Source organism: Dichotomopilus funicola, assembly GCF_033296635.1.
Source record: "Dichotomopilus funicola strain CBS 141.50 unplaced genomic scaffold C8A04scaffold_1, whole genome shotgun sequence".
In the NCBI taxonomy this organism is placed as follows: Eukaryota; Fungi; Ascomycota; class Sordariomycetes; order Sordariales; family Chaetomiaceae; genus Dichotomopilus; species Dichotomopilus funicola.
In genome coordinates, this window is record NW_026944022.1 from 825296 (window position 1) to 849284 (window position 23989).

The 23989-nt window shown below is 54.8% G+C and overlaps 7 protein-coding genes across 7 annotated transcripts; 3 read left to right on the forward strand and 4 right to left on the reverse strand.

The window, feature by feature from the left end:
• Positions 1-916: 916 nt before the first annotated feature.
• C8A04DRAFT_23970 (nucleosome assembly protein) lies at positions 917-2085 on the reverse strand (the record flags this gene model as incomplete). The annotated part of the gene is made up of 3 exons (XM_062778903.1): positions 917-1068; positions 1130-1915; positions 1998-2085. The coding sequence occupies 3 exons, from the start codon at positions 2083-2085 to the stop codon at positions 917-919; spliced, it is 1026 nt and encodes a 341-aa protein (XP_062641545.1).
• Positions 2086-3935: 1850 nt separating this feature from the next.
• On the forward strand, positions 3936-6017 carry C8A04DRAFT_33668 (asparaginase-domain-containing protein; the record flags this gene model as incomplete). The annotated part of the gene is made up of 3 exons (XM_062782552.1): positions 3936-4122; positions 4220-5257; positions 5374-6017. 3 exons carry the CDS (start codon positions 3936-3938, stop codon positions 6015-6017), a joined length of 1869 nt encoding a protein of 622 aa, XP_062641546.1.
• Positions 6018-8501: 2484 nt separating this feature from the next.
• On the forward strand, positions 8502-10664 carry C8A04DRAFT_23972 (uncharacterized protein; the record flags this gene model as incomplete). The annotated part of the gene is made up of 1 exon (XM_062778904.1): positions 8502-10664. One exon carries the CDS (start codon positions 8502-8504, stop codon positions 10662-10664), a length of 2163 nt encoding a protein of 720 aa, XP_062641547.1.
• Positions 10665-10987: 323 nt separating this feature from the next.
• On the reverse strand, positions 10988-13562 carry C8A04DRAFT_33670 (transcription factor tau subunit sfc1; the record flags this gene model as incomplete). Its single annotated transcript, XM_062782553.1, has 3 exons — positions 10988-12945; positions 13005-13347; positions 13401-13562. The coding sequence occupies 3 exons, from the start codon at positions 13560-13562 to the stop codon at positions 10988-10990; spliced, it is 2463 nt and encodes an 820-aa protein (XP_062641548.1).
• Positions 13563-15584: 2022 nt separating this feature from the next.
• On the forward strand, positions 15585-17953 carry C8A04DRAFT_33671 (phosphatase 2A regulatory B subunit-domain-containing protein; the record flags this gene model as incomplete). The annotated part of the gene is made up of 5 exons (XM_062782554.1): positions 15585-15608; positions 15696-16043; positions 16142-17098; positions 17171-17469; positions 17548-17953. 5 exons carry the CDS (start codon positions 15585-15587, stop codon positions 17951-17953), a joined length of 2034 nt encoding a protein of 677 aa, XP_062641549.1.
• Positions 17954-19868: 1915 nt separating this feature from the next.
• Positions 19869-21921, reverse strand: C8A04DRAFT_23975 (uncharacterized protein; the record flags this gene model as incomplete). The annotated part of the gene is made up of 4 exons (XM_062778905.1): positions 19869-20506; positions 20584-20742; positions 20810-21668; positions 21772-21921. 4 exons carry the CDS (start codon positions 21919-21921, stop codon positions 19869-19871), a joined length of 1806 nt encoding a protein of 601 aa, XP_062641550.1.
• Positions 21922-22581: 660 nt separating this feature from the next.
• C8A04DRAFT_23976 (uncharacterized protein) lies at positions 22582-23194 on the reverse strand (the record flags this gene model as incomplete). The annotated part of the gene is made up of 4 exons (XM_062778906.1): positions 22582-22919; positions 23008-23033; positions 23109-23122; positions 23186-23194. 4 exons carry the CDS (start codon positions 23192-23194, stop codon positions 22582-22584), a joined length of 387 nt encoding a protein of 128 aa, XP_062641551.1.
• Between the last annotated feature and the right edge of the window lie 795 nt (positions 23195-23989).

Genomic DNA, 23989 nt, shown 5'->3' on the forward strand with positions numbered 1-23989 from the left:
AGTGTAAATACAAAAAAAAGAGTTGACGAGAAAAGAAAGAAGACAACCAGAAACCTCCCACCAAACCTAACAATCCATCAGCCACACACACCCATCATGCAAAGAAACAACTTCCCCAGAGAAAACAACCCAGGGAAGGGCCTGCAATCTCTCAACTGGCCCAAGCACACTCGGAACGTACGCGTACCGTCGGGCGGAGAAAGCTTCGGGAAAAGGAAAGAGACAAAAGAGGTACGTAGTCGGTTGAGACTCGGAGCATGGCTGAAACAGTTGCGGTTCGAAGATTCACCAGGGGTGGGCCCCACCCCTTTTTAGACTTTGGTGTGTCATGATTCGTGATTGGGGGAAGGGAAAGAAGAGGAGCGGGAAATCATGTTTCTTGAGAGATCCAGGTGGGAAATAAATTGATTTTCGAAGAAACTCATTCTAATAAGGGAAGCTGCCTTGAGATTTCCGGCGATCTCTGCTATTTGTGAGGCTTTCTTTGGGGCTTAGATGTGTCGCAGGCGGAACTGGCTGTTGTGGTGTTGAGGGGAACACAACTTGAGACGTCTTGGCTCCCTGTTACCCGGGAACCCCTTGAATCGAGGTCAGCGCCAAAGCACCGCTTTGCATGTTTCTAAAAGATCGGAGAAGTCGAAGCGGAAACCTAAATTATTCAATGAGCATACGATAGAGTGCACGCAAAAGTCAATGTAAACGGACGCTGATGATAGGCGAGGGAATGTTGTGTTGCGTTGAGAGCTTCAATCTGCCCATCCTAACTATCACTTTCCTGAGCCCGGTAAGCCCAGCCAACCCGCTGAATTTTGTCTATCCGTCATCATCCCAACCACGCGTCTAAATCATAAGAGTCCAAGAAGGGTATATGTCATCGACCTCACTGTGAAAAGTCCCCTGCATATCTTGCATTTGCTTAGTGCTTGCAACCGTGGGCGCAGGCGCCCTTGTGCTTCTTCTGCGGGCGCGAAGCACCGGCCGCCTCCTCCTCATCCTCGTCCTCCTCATCATCATCCTCATCAGTCTCAAAGTCGAGATCACTAAGCCCGTCTTGCTCCTGAGCTTGGACTGTAAAGTAGTTAGTAACCTGCCCGCATGCCAGGAAGAGCTGGACACAGCGTAGACTTACTGAAGTACTTGAGGGCGCCGGGCCAGAGGTCGTCAGCGATAGCCATGGCGACAGCATCGCCCATAGGGAAGATGTCCAGGTCATCATCCTCTTCCTCATCGGCGTCCTCCATGTCCTCATCCTCGTCCTCGTCCTCGTCCTTCTTCTCAACCTCCTCACCAGCCTTGCGCTTCCGGCGCTCCTCCTTGTCCGCTGCAATCGCCTCCTTGCTCTCCTCAGCAGTGACGTACTCGCCAATGTAGCCGAAGAACGCAAAGAAGCTAATGCCGCCCATGCCAGTCTTCTCCATCTTCTCTTTGAGCGCCTTCTGCTTCTCCGTCAGGACGACCTTCTCCTTCATCTTGTCCTTGGGGTCCTTCTTCGGCTTGGCCAGCTGCTCGTCGTACACGGCCTTGACTTGCTCCAGCAGGCCATCCGTCAGGTCCTTGCCCTTCTTCCAGTTGATTACCAGGGGCTCGCTGACGAGGCCGGCAAAGCCGTCCTTGGTCTCGCGCCAGTAGAACTTCTTCTCCAGCACCGAGTTGTCAAAGTGCTCGTTCTCCGCGAACTCGAAGCGGATAGAAAAGCTGCGCGGGTCGCCGTTCTTCTCGTCCTCGTCGAGCTCGAAGCGGCTCACCGAGAGATTCTTGAGAGAATGCAGGAGGATGTTGGAGTCGGTCGGCTGGATGTACTCGTCAATGTCCATCGGCGCCTGCTCAAGGACGAGGGGCCAGAAGTTGGGGATCTTGGCCAACAGCTCGGCGCGGCGCGCGTAGAGCGGCTTGGAGAGGGCATATTGCTGGCGGACTTTGGAAGAACAGCGTTAGCAGACTGAGATCATTACCCAATGGCTTGTATTGGAGCGAGAAGAAAAGAACTCAAAACTCACTAATCTCGGTCTCGACATCGTCAAACTCCTGCTCGAGATCCGACAGCTCCTCGTAGCTGATCATGGTCTCTTCCAGAGGGCTGGCCATTTTTCTGGTGTTCTTTTTTCTCAAAGGTTATGCGAGAAGATTGATAGAAGGAAAATTTCGAAGTCTAGGAGGGGAATCCTAATTTTTATTGAAAATTGGGTCAAAGAGGGTAGGATGAGAAAAAAAATTCTAATGGTTGCTCCGCGACTAACACGGTACTGGTCCCGCACCTTGCAGAACTGATGAATTATGTCACAGTAAAGGCTTGGCGCTGGCAATTGTTGGCGGGGTAGGAAAAAAAACTGAGCGCGACCCTGCCAAGACGTGGGGCTAGAGGTGCAGCTTTCTACCTAGCTGTAATAATGTTTATGAAGAGGCAGCTTTGTGCATGCCACCTACCAGTTTGATTTGTCCAATTTCTGTTCAAGCATGAATTTCCCAGGTTCAATTTGAGCCAATAAAACTACCTAATCGATTTCGGATTTTGGCCTGGCCATTCGGCGGCTCTTTCGGTGACCTCAAAGAATGGATGTTCCTTGTATGGAGCTCAGAACAGCACTTCACTTTCCAGGCCAAGCCCTGGAATCAAGACGGACGGCCCCTATGAGATGGCAGCAACAAACGAAGAAACGGAACGGGCAGCTGGGCAAAATCCTTCTGTTGTATCTGAACTTACTATGGCCGAAAAAAAGTGGAAGACCAAATCTCTGTATGCCCCATTTCTCGACAAAGTGAAAAAAGACAAAAATGAATAGATCAAGCCACCAGTGGTGTAAAACAAGATTTTAAACAACAATCTTTTAAGCATATGGATACCAGGCCTTTAGGCAGCTATTCCAGTTATAATCGTCAAAATCCGTCAAGATTTCATTGAATGTTGATGGATTAGACTCACGCTATCTGTTCTGGTCTGCCGCTTTTCTGGCCACGGCGAGCTACATATCACACAACTATTCGACTTCCTTGGGGCTACCTCAACATAGATCAAGAAAATTCACCATTTTCCTGTCCCACCCGCCCGCCTGGCATCCACTATCGGCTTTCCGAGCTCGTCTCCCGAGTGGTTCATCAGACGCGCAAACAAATTCAGTCAAGTACCCAAATCTGACGTCTTTAAATCCTTACCGAGCAGTCCTGTGTACACCGCAACACGCTGAACAATGTCTCAGTCATCTCCAGACATGACAACCATGCAACCTTAACAATCACCAGCCCGAACCTGAAGGGAAACGATGGGGTAATACGCCCGAGATCGGTGCACCCATACCCGTCGCGCCCCCGGGCCCAGAATTTTTTTTCTCCCATGAACAAAGACCAGTCCGGCCGGCTGCCAACGGCTCTCTCCGGACCCTAGTCCCGTCGGTCTGACGAACGGAACGATCCGCACTTTTGAGCTTTTCTGTTAGCTAACAGACTACACTTCGTCTGGGTATCGTTGTCCGCGTGACTACTGCCTCCTTTTCAATTGTGAGATTGGGTTGCTTTTTTATCATCGTATATTTTTGAGGTGATCCGGTGTGAGAAAGTGTTTTCGGGCAGCCGATATCTTTGATGATCCGGATCACCGGATCTGCGATTTATACTTGAACCACGTGGGAACGGAGATACGGTTATCTCACCTCCCTGAACTTCGCAAGTCTAGACCGAGGGCCACCGTCAACCACTTGACTATTTATTGAGGAAGGAATTGCATCACAAACAAAGGAAAGGTTTTTCTTCCTTCATCTTCTACTTTAATATCGTACAAAAACACACGCAATAGGCAATCCTGGTCTTTAACACAATCGATAAACACCGGAATACATCCTCGACCGGATACCACTAAGTGGTCAACATTCTCAACTATACAGTCACGATACGCGATATTCAAAAAATACGATCAACCCAATACAGCAATAGAAACCGAAAAGATGGGGGCGCTTCTCATGGAGGGGGCAACTCCCGAGTCCAACTTACCGGAGTCGCGGGTGCTCATCATCATGACGGGCGGGACAATTTGCATGCAACCATCCGCGGACGGTTTGGTACCCATGACAGGCTTCCTGGAGAACGCCATGGCGCCTCGCCCTTCATTTAATGATAATTCGACTCCATCAGGTATGTCCAGTGAATGAAGAGAAAAATCAAAACTAAGAAACACCTGCTTGAGGGTGAAATGGGACAGTCCTGCCTCACTGACTAACACGGGATCTAGTCAAAATCCACGCCTACAAAAATGGCATCAAGCTTGCACTCGACAGCCTGCGTACACCACCAAGCGCCTACTCAAGGCACATCCGCTACGGGATCCTCGAGTTTCAGCCACTCCTAGATTCGAGCTCCATCTCGTCGATGGGCTGGACCGAGATCGCTAACACGATCAAGGAGAACTACCACATCTTCGACGGCTTCGTGGTGCTACACGGGACCGACTCGTTGGCGTACACGGCGTCGGCGCTCTCCTTCATGATGGCAGACCTGGGCAAGCCCGTGATTCTGACGGGATCGCAAGCGTCCATCTTTGCGCTGCAGTCCGACGCGGTCGATAACTTGCTAGGCTCGCTCATCATTGCGGGCACGTTCGTCATCCCAGAGGTGTGCCTCTTCTTCCACCACACGCTCTTCCGCGGGAACCGCACGACCAAGGTATCAGCGTCGTCGTTCGAGGCGTTCGACAGCCCCAACTGCGCGCCGTTGGCCAAGGTCACTTCGCTCGGCGTTGACGTCAACTGGGCGTTGGTGCGCCGGCCCACGAGCATCGCTAGCTTCTCCGTGGCCAAGTATCTGGACACGGCGCACGTAGCGTGCCTGCGGATCTTCCCCGGTATCAAGCCTGAGATGGTGGATTCTGTGCTTAGGGTGCCGAATCTGCGCGGGCTGATCCTGGAGACTTTCGGCATGGGCAACGCGCCGGGTGGTGTCGATGGCAGCCTGACGAAGGTGATTCGAGAGGCAGTGGAGCGTGGCATTGTCATCGTCAACGTCAGCCAGTGCACCAACGGCTTCGTCTCGCCGCTGTATGCCCCAGCCACCGCGCTCGGTCGGGCCGGCGTCGTCTTTGGCCACGACCTGACTACCGAAGCCGCCTTGACGAAGTTGTCGTATCTTCTAGCTTTGCCCGGGTGCGAGTACAGCCAGGTCACAGCCAAGATGGCAGTTTCGCTGCGCGGCGAGATGACCGAGATGGCCTTGCCGTCGTTCTCACACCCTGCAGGGAGCCTCGATTCTGCCGTGGGTAGGCTGACCGCTGCTGGTAAGTACTTTCGTTCGTTGGGATGTTCTCCTCACCTTTTCCCACGCGCACAGCCTCCGCCAGTCTCAGTCCTGTCATGATCAAACACGTTTGAACTGACCCTTTGTGTTACACAGAAACGGCGTTTACTGCATTGGGGTACGCGATCCGGAACGGCGAGCTGCGAACGGTGCGGGAGATCCTCGAGGGGGATGAGGTGAACCACCAGTTGCTCAAGCGGGCCGACTACGCGGGCAACACGGCACTGCACCTGGCCGCTGTTGGGCCGGAGCCACTAGTGCTGCGTGACTTGCTTACGCGCGGTGCAAGCGTCCACGCCCGGAACCGGGCCGGCAACTCGCCTCTGTACCTGGCCGAGAAGATGGGCAACGCCGAGTGTGTGCGGCTGCTCAAGGACGCGGGGGCCCATCTGTGGCTCGACAATGAGCTCAAAGGCGAAGGGAGTAGGGTGCCCAGCCGAGGGGCCAGCAGGCCGGTGTCCCCCGATCGGACTGCCGCGAACGGGAGGGGGGAAAGTTCCGAGAAGGACGGTCGTGGTGCAGCAGGGAAGGGCAGTGCGGGTGTCAACACTGGAGCAGGAGTTGGTGGGGCAGGAGGCGGTGGTGGAGGTGGTGGAGGTGAAGGGAATAGTCATGGTAATGGTGATGATGACGGCAAGGCTGCGAAGATGGGAAATGAGGGTCGCATTGGACCTGTTGGTGCCGAGGCCGAGCCGGTTCGGGCGCTGTTGACGGGGGATAAGGGGAAGATCGTTGGCTGATTCGCGGGTGATCGAACTGCTAGCGAGGCTGTTGGGAGCAATGGCGCGAGCAGTTGGGGCTAACCATGCGTCAACTAAGCTGCAATAGTCTGCAAGTCAGCTGCACCATGCATTCATCGTCGAGATCTCAGCGTATCAATCCACCGTGGCCGGGTTTCGACCCAAGGCCGGCATGAAGTGCCATGAACCCCGGAAGAAACACGAGCAGAACCCGTGCTAGATAAGAAAGAGAGTGATGTTAGTCCGATTGTGTCCAGACCAGGAAACAGGATGTAACCGGACGCAGTATGTGTGCCTGACTGGGTTGTCTCTCGATTGCTGTCTCACGATGAGGTTCTGGCACGGTGCAGCATGGCCGCATCGTCCCGGGCAAGTGTTCTGTTACGCTAATGGGCGAGGCGAGGCTTCTTGCATGTCGTCGGTGATATCTGGTATGGTTTTGGTGTTCCTGAAGTTGTCAGGTCGTTCCCTGGGTGAGGAACGCGGGGGTCGCGTTTCATTCATGCGTAGCCACCATAGCCACAGGGCATAAGTCTTTCGGCTGAACTGGTGGCCACTCGCGGCCAAGCTCATGTCTCCTCGCCCCAACCGGCCGTTTGAGATGGGAGGAGGTCAGTTTGGGGCGGCTTGATTGGAGTCGAGATGGACTTGGTGGTTGTTTCAGCGAGCTCCAGTGGCCTGGTTAGCCCGACGCCCTGGCCAACCTGCATTCGGAGCAGCCTGTCCTGTTGTGGGGCCAACCTTCCAGTGGATCAAACAATGCAGTTGGTATCCTAACAGTCCGCCATCTAATTAATGCGACTAACTGTTAGTCAGTAAACATTAATACAACACCAAAGCGGAAAGAGCGACACAGCTCTCCAAGAGACCTTCCCCGGACGCCCTCCAATGCAACCATCCCTCTTTCCATCTTTGGCCTATCGAGCCCACTGCCGCCCACCTCGCTCTTGAAACTCATTCCCCGTCTCATCGACCTCGCAAGCCTCGACGTCCATCTCCTCCCATACGTGGCGACCTGCATCCAACTTAACCAGATGAACACAGCCACAGGTACCGTTGGGGGCCGCTGCTTTTATTGGTCACCCTGTCGCTCAGCTGCGAATAACTGCCTCCCCTCTGACTGTTTTGGTACCTCTTTTCGTTACGGAATGACGGCCTTGGCCATGGCAGACAACCTGGGTCTTTGTCAGTGACTGACGCGGTCCCATTTGACCTTTCCGCTCTTCGCAGCGTTCAGCCCCCCAACCCTCCGGGTCTGCCTACAAGGGGCAAAGTTGTTGGGGTGTTAGTCGCTGCTGGCTGCTTCCAACTCGTTGCCAACGGGCCGGTAACCCAATTTCGTTGGTTGGAATTTGGTCCCGGTGGTTTGGTGAGACCCCAGCGATTGACACTGAGCCAAGGGGAAGCGCCAAACCTTCCAACGACATTAAGACGTGGACATGGGCATGGGCCTGGAAGCGGACGTGGACAAGCTGGGCAGGCCGGTGCCCACTCCGACCCTCCGTAACGCACCGAAAATTAGTCATTGGACGGAGATTATCGCCCACATGGCCGTTCTTGTGCCTGTCGATTGATCCCAAGATGACACCGGCCGCCTGCACGAGGACCCGGCCCCCAAAGGCAACAAGATGAGACGGCCCAAAAGGTCCTTTATGCCCCCGTTCGGCCTCTAGGAAGACCTCCAAGACCGTCCCTCGGCCACACGCGATTTGGATGAACGGACGACTCTGGATATACGCCCGCCCGCGTTCTGACACATGGTTGGGGCGCGTGTCATCATTCATTGTTTGTTGTTTGTGTCGCAGAGTCTGGTTCGGCACCCGGAGGCAGGCTGGGCAAAGGGGCTCATTCAAGCCCAACACGAGGAAAGGAACACTATACCTTTGATGCAAGTTGGGCCCTCAACCTTGTCTCCGTTGTGGACGGAGTGAGCAGAAAGGCAAGACGCCGTGGGGGGTAGGACGACTTGTGGCCGCTGGCTGCACCAGCCCGCGATTCCCCCTTTCCCGACGGTAGGAAGCGCGAGCACCCGTTCTCTCCCCCTTCTTCTGTATTCCGTGCTGAATATGCACGTTTGTGTGCGTGTGCAACGAGTTGGAAGATGTTACCCAAGTATGGGTACGTTTAGCATGTCTCCCAACTGTCCGGTGCGCCTGCGCTTCCCACATTTCTTCTCCTGGCCACGAATAGTTTGGGCCGTTCCAGTCACGGCCCAAAGATCGCTGGCGGCCGGCAACCAAACCGGGAGGTAGCCCTTTCGAGCTGAGACTGCCCACGCGGTTGGCATGGGACAGATAGACAAGCGGTTTTCTGTCCGACTGTAGACCATAAAGTCTGGCCCCAACCCCCTTCGATTTGGTAACCGCTCTTGTTCAAGCACAGCACTGCGGCCCTTCGCGAGTCGTTGTGGCAAGAAGACAACCTAAAGGATATAAATCCGTCGACCACCCTCCGCACACACCTGCTCGCCGGGTCCGCGCCATCATGGATTTTACACGCTTCATACGGGGCTCTACGCCCAGCTCTACCACAGCGAATGCCACTCATGAGGCCAACAACTCGGCCGAAGGCAGCCTTCCTCGCGACCTGCTCGATACGCTCTCGCCCCTGCTTGGGTTTCAGTTCAACCCCTTGATGAAGTTGTTCATGATTCTCTACGAGCTCGTTGGCAACAGGCTCGGCATCGATCCCACGTATATTCTGACGGCGATCGGTTTGTTCTGGGCTGCGAGCAAGCTCTGGGACCAGCTATACACGGCCTTCTACGCACTGGTTCGACGGCATTTCATGTCCAGTATCGAAGTCAGCAGTTCGGACGACATCTATCTTCACTTGATGAAGTGGCTCGCTGCTCAGCCTGTGATGGTCAACTCTCGCTTGCTGTTCGCCGAGACGGCATCCGTAGGCGCTTGGGAAGAACAGGACGACTTCGATGCTATGAACCCGCGGGCTATTACGCAAAACCCCAGCGGCTTCCTAAACTTCTCGAGCGAGGAGGCCAAGGCCCCCCCTCGCTTCACGCCCGCTCTGGGAACGCACAACTTCTGGTTCAAGGGCCGATATTTCGGGCTGTCCAGGAGGAAGGAGTCGCTTTTTGACCCGAGTGGTGGCACTCACAATAAACCCCAGTACAAGGACAAGGAGAAACTTGTGCTCACCTGCTTTGGCCGGTCTCCCGAACCCATCAAGCGGCTGCTGAAGCACGCTAAGGAGCATTACTACCTCGACCACGACGCCAAAACCATCGTCAGGCGCCCATCACAACAATCTGTGCGCCGCTACAGCCACGGTCCAATGTGGCAGACGGTCGCTGACCGCCCGGTTCGCCCCATGCAGACGGTCGTTCTTGACGACGAGCAGAAAGCCCGGGTCCTTCTAGACATGAACGAGTACCTCCACCCGGCCACGCCACGGTGGTATGCGAACCGCGGTATCCCCCTACGCCGCGGCTACCTGTTCTACGGGCCGCCCGGGACTGGCAAGACGTCGCTCTCTTTTGCTCTTGCTGGCGTCTTTGGTCTAGACATTTACGTGATTTCACTGTTTGACCCCGGCCTGAATGAGGAGGATCTCCTAGCCCTCTTCACATCGCTCCCGAGGCGCTGTGTGGTGCTGCTTGAGGACATCGACGCGGCCGGCTTGCGACGGTCGGAAAACAATGAGTTCTCATCCCCCTCCTCCTCTGCAGAGACGAAGGAGCAGAATTCGGAACAGGAGCAGAAGGATAAGGACAAGGACCAGGACAAGGACAAGGCTCAGGGAACGACTCAGAAACCCAAGAAAAAAACGGACTGGGAAGTTACCGACCTCGCCCGCGAGCTCAGGCGGGTCAGTTATGCCGCGCACTTCGACAAAAAGGGCATCACACTCTCCGGTCTCCTCAACGCCATCGACGGCGTGGCCTCCCATGAGGGTCGCGTGCTCATCATGACCACTAACAAGCCCGAGACCCTAGACGAAGCCCTCATCCGGCCCGGGCGCATCGATCTGCAGATCGGCTTCTCCGCTGCCACGCAGGCGCAAGCCCGCGAGCTTTTTGTGCGCATGTACGAGTCCGAAGACGCAGTCGCGAGCCCGCCTCCCAAGTTTGCCGAGTTCTCTCTCAAAGACCACCTCTCATCGTCGCCTCTATTGCCGGTAACCCCTTTCTCCGAGCTTCCGCCGACGCCTTGTTCTCTCTCATCTGACAAGGACGGCAACATGACGGATGTCTCGGGCGTGACAGAAGTTGAGGCCGACGACGAAGACGATGAGGGCAACGATAGCAACAACAAGAATGATGACCTGGATGATGTCCCCAAGTCGCCCGCTTCCAACCCTAGCACCAAAAGCACAGGCTCGACTGTCACGGGCAAGAAGCCCAGCCCCTTGTTTCTCCGCAACAACAACAACACCAGGAAGCTCAATGGCAGTACCGCCTTCAACATCGACAACAAACCCATGACCCACGTCGAACTCCTCCATCTTGCCGACCAATTCGGCTCTCGCGTCCCTGCAGGTCAGTTCTCGCCTGCTGAGCTGCAAGGCTTTTTGCTCATGCGCAAGAAGACACCGCGCCGCGCTCTGGCTGAGATCGATGCGTGGGTGCAGGGTGTGCTTAGGCAGCGGGCGGGAGGGTCGAAGGTGTTGAGCTTGTCGGTGCAGTGAGTGACGGGTTTGCAGGGCTTGGGATGGACGGGGTTTACTTTTCTTAATGCAGGTAAAGGGGGTTGGAAAAGAAGTCGCGTTGTGCCGGAAGGCCGGCAGATGGGTATGTGGAGCTACCAGATCGCATGTTCGGTTTTTCTCTGTCTCTTTTTTTCTTGGCTAGATATGGGCGGATTCACACAACCTGACGGCAAGGCGCTAGTTTCTAATGGAGGGATAATTGGGCGGCTGTTTGTACACTACGTAATATTGATCTTGCATTGGCAGCAGGCTGTGTCTCATTGATATCTGAACTCGTTTCCTCTCCACAAACCACTCTCTACCTACTCATAATCATTCTCATTCCCCCACGACCGCGGAAACCCTTGGCCTTCTTCATCATAATCGTCCCCTTCCTCTTCCTCATCTCCATCGTCCTCATCCCCTTGCTCTTCCTCCTCTTCTTCGTCATCTTCTTCCTCTTCCTCTTCCCCGTCCATATCCTCCTGATCATCTTCATCCGAGTAACCCCCTTCTTCAAATTCCTGCTCCAGCTCGTTCTCCAATTCCAAGGCAGTCTCCTGGAACGGTCGTTTCTTCTTGGTCGGTTTCCCACCTTCGTCTCCGCTCTCTCCGCTGCCGTTCTCTTCGTCGTCTTCGTCGTCTTCTTCTTCCTCCTCGTCTTCTTCCTCGCTGCCTTCTTCATCCATATCTTCGAGGATTTCCTGGAAGGTGCGGTTTCCTCGTTGCGCTTGCTCTCTACCTTCTTCTTCTTCGTCTTCGTCTTCCTCCTCGGCCTCATCGTCCCTTTCCTGGGTCTCTGTACTGGGCAGGACAGTCCCATCCCGACCGCGCCGACCATCTCTCACACCTGCGCCGGGGACAGTCGCACCACTAGCAGAAGCATCAGCAGCAGCAGCAACCTGCACATCCTGCCTGTCCTGCTGATCCTGCGCATTCTGCGTAAGCAACTTAATCATCTTGACCGCCTCGCGCTCTTCCGCCTCCTTGAGCGGAATGCGCACGCGGTAGTGCGTCCGGCGCCGTCGGCTCATGCCGTCCACGACCTCCCGCCCGGACGACTTGATGCCCGGCCGGGGCCGGTACTTGCCGCCGCGCAGCTCGTCGTACTCGGCTGCTGTGAGACGCAGGTCGGGGAGGCTAATGCCGATGCTGTTGTTTCCTCCTGGTCCGGTGGTGACGCTGCCATTGTTGTTGTCGTCGTTGTTGGTGGTGTTGTTGGGGTCTAGTGTGGCCGCGTTCTTGGCGGCTTCGAGCGCGGCGCTAAAGTCGTCGTCCACTAGCGTGCGGTTGAAGCGGATAGCGACCATCTTGCATTTCATGATGGCCTTGGCCACGGACCACAGCACGCGGTGGTAGTACCCGCTGATTTCGACGTCGCAGTCCTGGCGGATCTCGGCGCCGGCAAACAGCCGGGCCAGCAGCGGGTCGGTGATGTCGCACACCTGCCAGACCTTGCCGTCGGTGCTGAACGACTCTCCGTTAAAGATGTGCGTGTTGAGCACCGCGTCGTCGGTGCTGTTGCTGTTTCTTTTGCTGACGCCGACGCCGAGGTCCTTCCAGGCTTTACCGAAGTTCGACACGCCGATCTCCTTGCGCCGCAGCGCTTGCCACGAGCGGCCCACGGACCCGATCCGCGTTTTGTGTAGCTTGAAGATGAGGGTTTGGTAGATGCGGTACTTGGGATCCGTCCGCGGGTCCAGGCCGTATCGCACCAGGGCGTCGCGCCACGGCCCGCCCTTAAACTGGTAGCCGGCGTATTGCAGGCAGTGGCGCACGAGGCCGCCGTTCTTGGGTAGCTCGGCGAATTTGGCCCCGAGCCGGTTCCACATGCTGCGGCGGGTCCAGATCGGCCGCTCCTCCATGGCCAGGTGCATTTCGTTGATGATGGCGGCGACTTGCGGGTCGGACATGTCTGGTTGACGGCGTGGGCCTGCAGGGACTGGGTATTCGTCATGGGCGATGAAGTAGCCTGCGGCGGGAACACGGGAGGTGATGTTGACGATGCGGTCGTATTCTTGGTCTTCTGACATGTTGCCAGAGGCATCGGAAGGGCCGGGGCTGAGCTGTTTTGTGTGTGGATTTTGGGCGTAGTTGTACCCGAAGGGCAAAGTGCTTGGAGTGAAGTAAGGGGGTGGTATCAAGTCAATGTTGGGCCCAACCTCGATGCCCGGCTGGAGAGAAAAGTCTTTCAACTTGATGACATCGCCAGGGAGGACCTTTTCCACGAATTTCTTCATGAACTTGGACTCCCCTAATGAATACTGGAAGTCGGCCAGGCCTGTAACTCGTCAGTCGATCAGGTACGATAAAGTGTGAGGAGCAAAAATGGATTCATACCTCTGTATCGGTGTGTACTGTTTATCACACCAATTGGTTCGACCACATACTTCCCAACATTGTCCTGCAACTTGCGGCGGATGACTTGCGGCGTGTCAAGCCGGTCCCTTGAGGAAACCTCAGGGTCAACGGCTGAAGATCCATTCGCTACATCTTGCTCAACCTCCCCTTCCCAAGGGCTGTCAGTACCCCGTTTGCGCTTCCTCCCCGTACGCTTCGGCACGGTCACCTTCAAGACAACATTGTGCGTCAAAGCATTGTGCGATGTCAATGGTCTTGCTGTTGGGTTGTCATATCGCAGATACAACGGGACAGCAATCTGGGGACTGGCCGAGTCGAGGATCTACGACATGTCAGGCTCGCTTTCTCAATTAATGGCTTGAGTGGGTGGCTTACAGCTTGAAGGGCACTATTCTGGCCAAAGGTCTTGATGGCTTTGTCAAGATTCTTGATGATCATGGGATGCTCTAGAGCGCCAAGCCGTCGAGAAGGAATTGTGTATGCTGGCGCAGCATCTTCATCGGCATATCCCCCATCTTCATTGTTTCTTGTGGACATGGTGAGTACTAGATATTTCTAGATGCCGAGATGAATTGTCGTCTGCTGTTTAGGAGCAGTGTTCGGAGAAAAGTTGATGTGCATTGGGGAGTTTAGATTGCAAATTGTGAGGTGTGAAAGTTGGAAAAAGTTTCTCTGTCAATTGAGAGAATCAATGAAAACGATCAATGATCTTCTGTGTGTAGTTGCTATTGTGCAACATTTGTGAATGGAATTTGGTGGTATTGTTCGATGGTGAATGCCCTTCCCCTTGGTCGCGAGGTCCATCCAGGAGTTGAGCTGTGTTGATACAGTCTGGTTGTAGTGTAACTGGTAAATTACACAGTGCTCTCCATTCGGAGCCTTTTGACGCGTTGATCAGGAACTGATAAAGACCAAGGTTGGCTCGTGCATGGGTACCTGGCAGGGATGCAGGGTGAAATGACAGAATTCCTGCAGTGTTGACTCGGCAGATGTCGCGTATCGTACAAAATACAATACGTCACACACCCTTTTTGTAACAGTTTTCGCTTTCACGATGACTTAGGTACTTGACTTAATGACTCGTTAAAGTACATTGCGGATTACTTAGATTGCCTAAGTCAATTTATCTAAGATAGAAGTTTATGATCCCCTATGTATGAAGTTCTGGTATCGATGTTTTCTTTGGGGCCTGCCCGCATTGCAATACCCCGAGGTACTTGGTATTTTACCCGATTTCCCAAAATGGAGTGGTTGGATTGGAACGAGCAGTGACGACCCTGACGCCCTAGCTGTTAAGCATCAGCACAGGGTTCCGCATCGGCACTAACAACCTAGATGCAGGAGCCCATCTCGCATCCAGCCTCGTGCTCGCTCTCTCTCAAAACCCGAGACCAGGTTCAACAACGAAACCCTTTTTCTGGGTTGTTCTAGTGAGTTTACACACAGCACACCTTTTCCCGCAGGGTCCCAGTGTGCACATCGCACGCACGGCACACTCTCTGTTCTTCTCTTTCCCCTGTCTTGAGTGGCCAGTGCCCGCCTCCCTGAGCCCACTTTCTCCATCCCGTCTCTCTGCAACCACTCACGACCCAACGGGCAGCCGAACCCGGGCCGCTGAACTGGCAACCCCCCGACCCCTCAAGAAGCTCGAAACAGGTCGCTCCAGAAATAGGAACTACATGCGCCTGGGCACCCTCGAGGCACTGCATCATATTGTGCAGCTGGGATTTTCCAACTGACCTTCTTACCTATCAATAAGGAATACTTTCTCCCTTTTCAGACCACGCGGACTCGCAGAGCCCCAGCAACCCTGGCACTTGGCGGGCCCGCGACTCCAGAGCCCCGCAAAAACACCTTAGCACACGGGACGTCAGCTCGAAGCAGCGTCTCCATCTCCCAAACGCCCACACCAGCGCCGCCAGCACAGCGATTCACTGAGAGTGCGTCTTGCCCTCCACACCCTGTGGACATTGACAATCCGCAAACCACAACAAACACCGGGATTCTAACCCTATCTAACCCGCGTCTAGGCATTTTCAGATTGACAGCGACAGGGCCCTTGTTGCATTCGGTCTCAATTGCCGACCTCCTTCAATCCTCTTTCGCATCTTCCTCGGGCTTACCTAGGTGCCAATTATTGTTGTCGTTAAGTTAATTGTCGTCGCTTCTGCAGCCCGAGGCACGGCCCAGGGCAACACCACAACATAGGCACACGCACAGAACAACAACGTTGGTAGCCTTCCCGACTGTGCCGCTCTGACCATCTCGGCGGTTACAACCGTGCCTTGACAACAACACCACGGTTACTTTCAGCCCGCTGCCTGTGCGGCCAATCGCCAACCTCCCCCCAATACCCGACTTCATCTACACGTCTACACGGTGGTTCAGCCGAGCCGCCAAACGAGGGATTGTATCGCATGACGACTGCGGCCGCTCCGCGTCTCTAATCCCTCCCCGCAACTCAACCGCCAATCTCGCAAACCGCCCGCTTCGGTGCGAAGAAGGGTCGAGCTGGGCGCCTCTAGTCGCCCCACAGAAGAGAAGCTGTTGTCTTCAAAGATGAAGCGTTTCGGCGCCCGAGTCGTAAGTCGCGACCTTTGGAGCATTATTTGTTCCCCAACCCCCTAGGCCCTTCCAATTTTTGTTGCTGACCTTTGGCTTGTCCCACAGCTCTCGCGAGGCAAGGACTCGAGCAAGTCCTCTAAGAAAAATAAGGATTCGAAGGACGGAACAGCGTCGCCAAACGCGGCAGCTTCCAATCAATCGCCTGTCTTGACTCCGTCATCCTCTACCTCAACCCTCAACGACATTCGTAACAAGCCGCTGCCGCCCAACAGCGCTGCCCATCCCGATCACGCCGCCCTCGGTGGCCAAGCCCAGCCCGGCAACCCCGCCGCGAACCCCGGTGCACAGGATAGATTCAATGCAGGCGGTCCCGGACAGGGCGCTAATGGCGCCGGTACACCTGCTCGGCATGGACCTCTCCCTCCGACCGTCATAATCAGCCCAAGTGCTCCGGTAAGATGACGTTTTTCTTGACCCCGTTCTGCTTCCAGGGTTCAAGCAGGCGACCCTGCATTGTCACGGACAGCGGTACTAACCTCTCAATGATTTAGCATGTCCCACCACCGGGTGCCGCCGAGACCATGCCCCACGACCTCGCCCCGCCGAAAGCTGGTCAGAAGTCGTTGATGTACGATCGCCTACAGCAGACTCCGAAGGATGTCCTCGAAGGTCCTAAGACGCCGAGACGGCAGCATTCGTCCCGCTTCGACATCTCGGCCCACCGTGAGCTGGAGAAATTGCCCGGCTTCCACGAGGTGCCGCCCGGACGCCGTGAGGACTTGTTCATGAAGAAGATCGAGCAATGCAATGTCATTTTTGACTTCAACGATGCGAGCGCCGACATGAAGCCGAAGGAAATTAAGCGATTGGCCCTCCACGAGCTCCTCGATTACGTCGCGAACAACCGACAGGTTATCACGGAACCCATGTACCCGGTCGTCGTGGGCATGTTCGCCAAGAATTTGTTCCGCCCCATCCCCCCCCCCATGAACCCCCAGGGTGAGGCCTTCGATCCGGAGGAGGACGAGCCCGTGCTGGAAGTCGCCTGGCCGCACATCCAGGTCGTTTACGAGTTTTTCTTGAGGTTCATCGAGAGCCAGGACTTCAACACAAACATCGCAAAGGCCTACATCGACCACAGCTTTGTGCTCCAGCTCTTGGAGCTATTTGACTCGGAGGACCCTCGGGAGCGGGACTTCCTTAAGACGACCCTGCACCGGATATACGGCAAATTCCTGAACCTCCGGTCGTTCATCCGCCGCTCTATCAACAACGTCTTCTTCCAGTTTACGTACGAGACAGAGAGGTTCAACGGTATTGCTGAGCTGCTGGAGATCTTAGGCTCCATCATTAACGGATTTGCCCTGCCGCTCAAGGAGGAACACAAGCTTTTCCTTACTCGAGTTTTGATCCCCATGCACAAGGTGAAGAGCTTGAGCATGTACCATCCCCAGCTCGCCTACTGCATCGTGCAGTTCCTTGAAAAGGATGCTTCACTGACAGAAGAGGTATGTTATCAATGTGGTTTTCTTTGTTTTCTGTGGAAACGGTTAGTGGCTAACGCTCGCCGCCCACCTTAGGTTGTTCTGGGGCTTTTGCGCTTCTGGCCCAAGGTCAACAGCACCAAAGAGGTCATGTTCCTAAACGAGGTTGAAGACATCTTTGAGGTAATGGACCCGGCCGAGTTTGCCAAGGTGCAGGAACCGCTTTTCCATCAACTCGCCAAATCCGTGGCAAGCCCGCATTTCCAGGTCGCTGAGCGTGCTCTATACTTTTGGAACAACGAGTATTTTTGCAACCTCGTTAGCGACAATGTGGAAATCATCCTGCCGATCATGTTTGCCCCTCTCTACGAGAACTCGAAGGGTCACTGGAACAGGTTAGTTTACCCGCTCCCCCGTTATGGGTATTCTTGGCCTTTTCGTATTTTCATAACTGACTCAAATCCACTTGGCAGAACCATCCATGGCATGGTGTATAACGCCATGAAACTCTTCATGGAGATCAACCCCCAGCTCTTCGACGACTGCTCGCACGAGTACACCGAGCAGCAAAACAGCGCTGCGTCTAGGGAGGCCCTTCGCCAGAGGAAATGGGCCGCCATCCAAGACCAAGCCAATCGGAGGAACGGCGTCAATGGAAATGGCAATGCCAACCCGGCTGCCGGCGCACCCGCCGGAGGGGCGTTAGCATCAGCACAGTGGGTCGCGGGCTCAGGACTCCCCCGCGTGGACGAGGCTGACGCAGCCGAAGACAACCAGAAGAGGCTGAACTCGCTTAAGCTGCAGGATGGTGACCGAGCGGGCCGCCGACCGGATATGCACGACAGGCAGAACTCGGTTGGCTCGGCCCGCAGCCGGTGATCTTTCCCAGGGGTTCTTTTTCTCCAATCTTCTTTTTTTCCTCTACGCAATGGCCATGGCTGTTACCATAGTCGGTGCTGTTATCGCGGTATGCGGTTTTGCCGTTGCTGGTCGGGGTTTGGATTCTGTGTAGGTTTTGTTCGGGTATTATTGGTACTGGGGAGTGTGTGGTGTTTCTCTCTGCCCCCCCTTGGTCTCATTTTGAGGAGGAAGAAGTAGAACGGACAATCTGTTTACTGCCCCTCTCTCCTCTCTCTCTCTTTATCCACCGCACCCCCAGATCAGCTTTGCTCATTCCCCATGCCATGGGATGCCCGCCGACTTTCTTCATCAAGCGGATTCAAGCGGATTTGGGTGGGTTGACGCACTTTCCACAAGCCTCAGTTAATTGGAGCATTTTATTTTCGAGGGAGGGGAAAGGGATGAGAAAGACGGGAGACGGAGGAAGGGGAATGGGAAAGAGAAAGAGGCGAGAGAAGAAGAAGGCGAAGGGAGCGGAAGCGGGAGATGAAGAAGAAACACGAAGGGGGCAAAATGGCGTCAACAGATCAGTGCGAATTCAACTCTTTTTTTTTCTTCTCTTATCGATATGGTGCAGTGGCCCGCTCGCTGCTCGGTCGATTCGATTCCTTTCCGGATCTGGGATGTCGTCTGACGGTTCCATTCTTTTGCGAGGGACTGATTCACGGCCCAATGTTGCGCTTCTTTTCTTCTTCGGCCTCTTGCTCTTTTTCTTCATCTCATTCTCTTCTCTTCTCGCATTGTGAACGGGAGCGTGGAAGGGCAGTTTCGTCGCGCTCTAATCTTGGCCCGGGGGGGCACGTTGGGGTTATTTGATGTCGGATTATTATCGTCTGGGGGAGAGAGAGGAGGTGCTGGAGAGGAAAGTGGGAAAGAAGGAAATGAGGTAGTTTAGGCAGGGGGTCATTGGCCTCCCGGCGCTCGCTCACTCAGGGTCGGAACAGGACTTGGGTGGGTGGGTGGTTAGATGTTTGTGTGTGTGTGTGTATGGGTGTTCTGTGTAAGGTGCTGTTGGGAGGAGGTACGTACGGGGTCAGGATTGTGGTGAGGCTTTTGCTTCGTCTGTCTACCTTGCCCATGGTGGGAGGCAGGTTGGAGAAGGAAGTGGTAAGGGAGCGAGTGTGAGGGATGGGATGGGGGGTGTGATACACTGGGCTGGCTGTTGAGTGAGGGGGGAGCCGAGACGGGGTCTCGTTCTCTCTTATTTCTCTACCTCAACAACCCCCATCACCCACCCCATTCTACCCTTCCTCTCTTCTCTGTACTTGGGCTTCTGTTGTGTGGATTACTGTCCAGCGTATCTCCTTACTCCCTTTCTACTGTCAATGAACTTTTTCTATTATTCAAGTTTTTTTCTCCCCCCTGTCCTTTCCATGTGTTCTTGTTTTTTTTTTGTTCTATCATCGCTTTGCTTGTATCCATCCCCTTCTGTTCCATTGATGCCTGGTTACCCGACTTACTATCACACAAAAGTCTATGAAGAAATCGGACTGCCCTTGTTATTATAACAGGACCCATTTACGATCACAGCAAAAGAGGAGGATCAGTTTTTGCCTTTATGGTTTTTTTTTTCTTTTTTCGTTTCTTTCTCCTTGCTTCGTTCGTTAAGGGAATTCAGTGCGCATACGCTTGAGGCGCAAGTTGTTTATGGGTATTATTTGTTGAGGTATGGTACTTGAATCATAGACGGCGGAAATCACTCTTGCTCATTTCATCATCGGTGTTCTTGTTCTTGTTCCGTGTGAATGTACAGTGTTGTATACGTGAAAAGTAATTATATTTTATGTTTGATTTCCTGCCGTCGCCCTGGTAAACGGTCTTATACGGCACATACACATTGGCCGCCATATCTATGTACGTCTCGCGACTGACAAGAACATGCCCATTCATCCAATCACCGCCACCCACCTCTTCCATACCCCCCTCCTCTCCCCTGGTATCCTCCCCTCCCTTGTCCCTGTCCTTGTCCACCATGTCCCTGTTGATAAAACCCATTCTGATGCCCACCAGGCGGCGGAGGTGGTCCCGAACCCGCAGAGTGTGGAGGAGGCGGTACCCACCCTCCCGCAAACGGCATCGGCGGTGGTGGTGGTGGTGGCACTGTATTTCCACCGGGCCCGAAGAAGTTCTGCTGTTGATGAGGCATCATGGGCGGTGGAGCGGGTGGCCAAGCGCCTTGGTAGTTTTGCGGTGGGGGAGGGGGAACTGGGAAGCCCATGCCGTAACCGGGGTGTGGTGGTGGCTGTTGTTGTGATGGATGGGGGTGGGTGTGAGGTCCAGCAAAATGCATATTTGATGGTGGAGGTGGAGGTGGGTGTTGTTGACCCCAGGTATTCGGTGGTTGTGGCATGAAGTTGTTTCCTGGAGGGTAGAACGGTTGTTGTTGCTGCTGCTGATGATGATGATGCTGCTGCTGCTGGTTGAATCGTAACGGAGAACGAGAGCGGCTCCCGGACCGGCTCCTTGAGCGTGAGGAAGAGTAGTTGGGGCTGCGTGGTTGATATTTCCCTTTCCCGTCCTCGTTGGGGTACGCTTGACCGCGAGAGCGGGAAGTAGAACGAGACCGGCTTCGCGACCGCCGGTAACTGCGGCTCCTGTGCCGACCTGACCTGGAGCGATCACTGGAGGACCGGCTTCTGCTCCGGCTGCGGCGTCGGCTGTGCGGAGATGGGGATAATCGTTGGCGTTTAAAGGCGGGCCGGCCAGAGCTCTGATCGGAGCTGCCGCTACGACCATGACGGCGGTTCGGAGAGCGGCTTTGTGAATGACTGTAGGAACGTGACGACCGTGAACGAGTCCTTCCGCGATCGCCATCACGATGATCATTGTGTCCACCGCGGCCCCGCCGACGGCGCTTCATCCTCTCGCAGAACGCGCGAGACCAGCCGTAATACGTATCCCCATCGATAACTTCTCCAGTAATCTCGTCAATTTCGACCCGTTCACCCATTTGACCAATGTTGGGAGGCGGGCCGTCGCCGTTGGCTTCCTGTTTTGTGTAGATCTTGTCGATATCCACGAGAAGACCTTTGACCGCTGCGATGAGACTCTTGTCGGCAGGGCCCTGCGACAGAACCAGCGGCTTAATCATGCCTGGGTTCATCGGCCGTGTAGAATTCGGTTCGAGGACTGGAAGCCAGTTCCCAGCGGGCAAATCGTACCATGCCGTCGAAGGGTCGCCGTGCGTTGCGGGCAGAACCCACGGAGCATTCTTTGCCGCCTTGGCCACAGCACTCGCTGAAATATCCGCCTCTTCGCCGGCCTTGTTTGTCTCCCCCTCGCGAGCCGATGGGCCTTCCTCGATCGCGGTTCGTAACTGCTGAATGAGGCCGCGAGAAAAATATCCATTGTCCTCCCACAAGGTGACCAGATCTTGGAGTTTACGGATGTGTTTTGGGCAATTCTGAAAAGCTGCGGCACTCCTGACCAGGGACGGTAGCGCAGTTTCCAGTTTCGGGGCAAACGTTTCGTCTCGGGTGCGGTACTTGGCGTGGTAGAGGATGTCGTTCAGAATGTATAGGACATGGAGGCGCCGGCGCTTGGCAGAGGGCACACGGCCGGTCTTGCTCGATCCCGTATCACCGGGGCCCTTCTCCCCATTGAACGACCTTGAGAGGGCGACCAAGTATTTGCAGAAGGGGGGCATCCGCGCAGACGAGGGAACCAGGTTGGTGAGAGCCCATTGCTTGCATCTCTGACGAGCGCGCTTAGCTGATGGGGTCCACACAAGAGGTAAAAGAAAAAAACAGCAAAGCGCCGAACAAGGAGTTCGACGCGGATGAAGCGTGTGTTCAAACCTGGACATTGGAGGGCGAGCATTCGGAAATGGTCGAGTGGATGAGGGCGAGCATCGTCTCGATGTCGTCGCGCGAACACGGCCGCGGGTCGGGGCGGAAGAGGGCTCCCGACAGCGCCGTTTTGGCGACGATCAGCTCTGCCGCGGCCATCACGAGTGGTACCAAAGGAGGTGTCGAGGATGGCAGTGGTGCGTTGGGATTTGGCGCAATTACCTAAGAAGGTATTGGATGTTGGCTAGATTCATGAAACTCCCCGCGCAGTTGGGCGCTGCAGTTGTGTGTTTGCGGAAGAGCAATGGTGGAATGGACCCTTGAAAGATTCCTGTGGCTTAACTAAAGTTAGTGGTTCCTGGTGCCGCCAAGGCTGTTAACGCGCCCAAGCTTCCGCCCTTGCAGGGTGGAGCGCAGCGGACCCACACAGGCCGCCATCGAAGAAGCGATGTCGCTAAGAATTATTGATAGAAAATCTGGTTCTCGTCTTTTTCTGCATATGCGAGCTACTGAGTGAGGCAACAGAGCCATTGTGTAACCCGTCCTCGCTCTTATCTTTCGTACCCTCTCTCTATCCACGCCGTGTATCCCAATCTAGCTCAAAGTAGATAATGGCCTCCCTAGTCCCACGAAGAAGAGCAATCTGGATTGATAGATAATACAAAAGCGGGTTGTGCTGCATGAGTGGTTTCCCCGCGCGATCATCACATATGGGGAAAAAGAACTCAGAGAACTCAAAAATTGAGGGGAGATAGTGGCCCGGCGGTGCTATGGTGCGGGCTTATAAGCTCATCCATAAGCTCGTCCTTAAGCGCACGCTCAAGAGAAGCGATCCCCCTTCGTGCTCTTAAACGGCACGCTAGACTCGTACTTGCTCTTCTCAAACACCCTTTGGGCCTCAGTGGTTGGTGCGTGTCTCGTGGGCGCTGGGTCACTGCTAGATTCCTGGCTCGGCGAGCCCGCCGTGTCGGTCCTTGCTGGGGTGTTGTTTGACGTTGCTCCTCCGCCCATCGTGGCCGACGATAGCGGTCGTGTCGGGACGTTCTCGGAGTATTCGAGTGAGTCTACCATGGCCTTCTTCTTGCGCTGCTCCTCAAGGCGGGATTGGCGGTCGGCGTTGATGCTACGCTTCGCGAAGTAGTATGCCGCGCCGCCGGCTAAAGGAGGGGAAAGAAAATGATAAAGCGTTAAGCCCTCATGCTCATGGTCTGCGAATAGGGGGGATAGCGAGGGAGATTTGCCTACCGACACACAATGAGCCCCAGCCCGCCCTACATGGTGTCTCCCGTTAGCTTTGAAGGGTTGATTTGTCTCGGACGCATCGCATAGATCGGTGGCTTCCTCACCAAAAGGATTTGATCTGGAGGACGAGTTAGCGTTTCCATGCAACATTCAGAACGGAATTGACTGGCGGGGAACACACCGTATTCATGGTTTTTTCTTATTTGGATTTATTGGTACCGTAGAATGAAGCGGCTATCCTCAACGGTTGTCGTGGCGAATGTGAGCTTCTCCGGGCTAGAGAGACTTTATCGGTTGCGGCTTGTGCAGCGAGTGATGCAATCGATAAGAGCAGCCGAGTTCGTCGACTTGGACAAGGATGCGGACTGGCTGGTGCCGGGCTGTGCCGCAAACGTTGTGCACAGTCCAGACTTTGCACGTGCTGGGCTTCCGGTTCGCCAAGGCTACACAGGCTGTGGCGCATGCCCGTGATGAGGGTGACATGCCAGCACAAGGACAGTTGGTTGCAGGTTTGCAGGAAGATTTTGCCTGTCCCTGCTGATGTTACAGCGAGTCCAAGTTGAGACGTCCTTTAACTATCAAATTTAGAGAATGCTAGAGAAGTGGTTTGTATCTGTACATACATGGTCAACACAGACGAGCTACGTCTCGAGTCCCGAGAAATCATCAAGCCACAGGAGCCACACGACACAGAAGCAAAGGAAGTGACCCACTGCATGAAAGAAACCAAATTCGTTGTCCTGAAATTCGGATTCCCGACCCCCTGTCGTTGAACTGCCGGACGCACCAACACCAACCAACAGGCCACTCTCACCTTGAAGCAAGAGCAAGCAAGCCAACCTGTAGCTGGGCGTGACAGCAATGTGGCAAGATATTTGACCGCCTATCTCGTCCCCAGTACCTTCTTGAGCCTCTCAAATTCTCCAATTGAGGTACCCAGCAACAAGTTCTCAAACCAAAATTTGGGGTTGTCTCTCTCCTTGTC